The sequence below is a fragment of the Perna viridis genome, chromosome 5 (assembly GCF_037379345.1).
Source record: "Perna viridis isolate PV_CMFRI_1.1 ecotype Kerala chromosome 5, ASM3737934v1, whole genome shotgun sequence".
Lineage (NCBI taxonomy): Eukaryota > Metazoa > Mollusca > Bivalvia > Mytilida > Mytilidae > Perna > Perna viridis.
Genome location: NC_142449.1, coordinates 47,533,491 through 47,536,744, shown reverse-complemented (window position 1 = coordinate 47,536,744; position 3,254 = coordinate 47,533,491). Strand labels below are relative to the sequence as shown.

The 3,254-nt window shown below is 38.6% G+C and overlaps 1 protein-coding gene across 1 annotated transcript; it reads left to right on the top strand.

Annotated features, from left to right (window-relative positions):
• The first annotated feature begins 228 nt into the window (after positions 1-228).
• On the top strand, positions 229-1,740 carry LOC148617994 (uncharacterized). Its single transcript, XM_088585160.1, has one exon. It carries the CDS (start codon positions 229-231, stop codon positions 1,738-1,740), a length of 1,512 nt encoding a protein of 503 aa, XP_088441286.1.
• Positions 1,741-3,254: the final 1,514 nt, after the last annotated feature.

The window sequence follows — 3,254 nt, the reverse complement described above, 5'->3', positions numbered from 1 at the left end:
CGCTACGTACCAACGAAAGAAAACCCCGCGGATCTGGTATCGAGAGGCAGGACTGTTATTCAGCTGAAATCGGACATTATATGGTGGGAAGGTCCAGACTTTCTATCAAAACAAGAATGTGACTGGCCTGAATGTCGTATTAACAAAGGACTATCGTGCGAAAAAGAAGTTAAAAGCGCTAAATCGGGTGCTAAATTAGAGACTGCCAAGGACAGTGAAATATTTACAATGAAAATTGTGTCTGTATCGGAGAAGGATTGGCGTTTAAATCCAGAACATTATTCGAGCTGGTTGAGACTCGTTCGTGTTTGTTCATGGGTTAACAGATTCGTTGAAAATTGTAGACTTACGCGTGACTTGCGTAGAAAAGGTGGACTTAGTGAAGATGAAATCGAAGAGGCAGAGACTCAAATCGTGCGCGACGCGCAGAGGTGTGAATTTCTAGAGGATTATAATTCAATTATGAAAGAAAAACAGTTACCGTCGGGCAGTAAACTTCTAAGTTTAAAACCGAAAATCGATGAATATGGACTACTTAGATGTGACGGGCGTCTTGAACATGCAGATTTCTTGCCGTATGACACTAGGTATCCTATAATACTTCCGAGGAAAAATCGCGTGACAAGACTAATCGTGAAATACTACCACGACAAAGGTAGACATGTGTGCGGGACAAATCAAACATTATCCATGATGTCATCTAAATATTGGATTATATCCGCCAGAGAGAAAATACGTGAGTGTGAAAATGAGTGTTATACGTGTCGTAAGAGAAAGGCGAAAACAGCAGAGCAAGTAATGGCTCCTTTACCGGACATTCGTTTCAGAACGCCATTACATGCATTTGCGCGTATCGCAGTGGACTATGGTGGTCCGTTTATAACAGTGCAGGGTCGAGGAAAGAGACGTGAAAAGAGATATTTGTGTTTATTTACGTGCTTGGCATCGAGAGCCGTGCACTTGGAAGTTGCTTTTGGGCTAGATACTGACTTTTTTCTTAATGCATTTTATAGAATGGCCAGTAGACGTGGAATGCCACAAGAAGCTGTTTTGGACAATGGAACAAACTTTATCGGTGCAAACAAGGAATTACAGGAACTAGTTTCACTATTGGATAAAGACAAAATATGTGACAATACGTCGAATAAATGTGTTAAGTGGCATTTCAATCCTCCTCTCGCGCCTCACTTTGGAGGCGTACATGAAACGATGATAAAAGCCGCAAAGAAAGCAATTTATTCCATATTAGGAAATGCGGACATTACTGACGAAGAGTTGTTAACTGCATTTATCGGTACCGAAGCAGTCATTAATTTGCGTCCGCTTACATACCAGTCGGCAGATTCCAGAGATGACTTACCGTTAACGCCTAACCATTTCCTACATGGACAAATCGGAGGAGCGTTTGCACCAGAGACCGTTGATACAACTGACTTTAACCCATGTAAACGATGGCGTCGAATCCAGGAATTAGTTAGACATTTCTGGCAAAGATGGATTAAAGAGTGGCTACCAGGACTAAATAGAAGACATAAATGGACTGAAACTGAAAAGGACTTGAAACCCAATGACATTGTGCTTGTAATGAATCCCAATCTTCCACGAGGACATTGGCCGTTAGGCAGAATCATCGAGGTGTACTCAGGAAAGGACAATCATGTTCGAGTCGCCAAAATTAGACTTGGACAAACTGTTTTAGTACGACCAATTACCAAACTGTGCCCGTTGGAAGTTAATTGACTTAAATTTAACGTGCAATAACTATCAAGAAGCAGTGACTTTAATTCTCTCCGTTTACATGGACTATCGCTATAGTTATGAATTATAGACTATCGAATATTTTCATTTATTTCGTTTTTTTTTTTTTATGTTTTTTGTTGATTGGCTATGCTCAATTAAGAAGGGGAGAATGTTTAGAAGACAATTATATTTTTTGACTTCAATTTTCATATGTTTTTAGATAACGTTTTTTTTTTAGCTTTATTTCTTTTCACTTTTAATTTTCATTGACAATTACATAGAAATCGAATTGTAACCTTGATCTAGTTAAGATAAGATAGTCGTTATTTGTCTGGTCATCCAGTACTTGGAACTAATTAATTATTTTGATAGCGGTCAGCTGTTTAACATATTTAATGATCTGTATCAGACAGACAATGAGAGAGTAAAAGTTCAAATTGGTAATTTGGGGAGTTTTCCGTTACATTTAGGTTAATGGGGTTTATTTGTTCAGATTCGGCAGATAATTATGGTCAGTTAGAAATCAGAGTTCGATCGGTAAACATTGTATTCAAATATGTGAATGTATATATTATGTAAATAAACGTAGGATTAGAAAGATCGTTTTTAATCGAAATCATGGTCGTAGACAAAAGTTATAGTGCTCGTCGTCTAGCTTCCCAATTGCATGGTTGAACAAACAATCGTGAAATCGCTTCCACTGCGCAATCACTCTGCTCCAGAAGCTCATGGGGTTACTTCTTGGAACATGTGTAAACCTTACCAGAATTTGCAATTTTATTTTATTGGTATTTTCTATTAAGAGTAATCAAGGGAACCAAGGTTATACCAGTAATCAACAGAATGTAATTCAGGGACAAAGACCCGACATGGAAAACAGACATACACAACAAAAACAGTAACTAAAATAATACATACAAAGTAACAAAAGCAAACTCAGACTCCACTAAAAACTGAAAACATGGACCAGGTGCACCGGTAGGGTAAGCGTCCTCTGCTTTTCTAGAAACACCCGCCGAGTTGCTCATAGAAAATCAAGTCCGGGGTAGACAAACGAGGAAAGGAAAACTATGGCCCGTTGAATAAGTCAGTTTTCACGGTGCAGATGGATACAACATAACGATCCACGAGTTCATGATGACGACCATAAAACTTCTGTAGTGATGACTTCAATCGTGTTAGAGTTCTAGCACGATACAAAAACTCTGCATAGTTTCGGCAAGATCTGGTATAACGTATGATTTGTGATATGAACAGTCCATACGCAGGTGCCGAAGGGATGTTGCCACAGATGAAAGGAGAGTTGACAATTCTGAATGCAGTCATCACGTTTGTCGTAAAGTTTGGTCAATAGTTTTTCTTTACCATCGATTTCTAATTGTATGACAAGATATGAGGCTGACTTCACAGTGTCTGTAGTATCCTTTATCTCAAGTTCTTTTGGGTAGATTCGATATATCAAATCCCCGAAATTAGGATTGTTTAAAGATAATACGTCATTTATATGGCGGAAA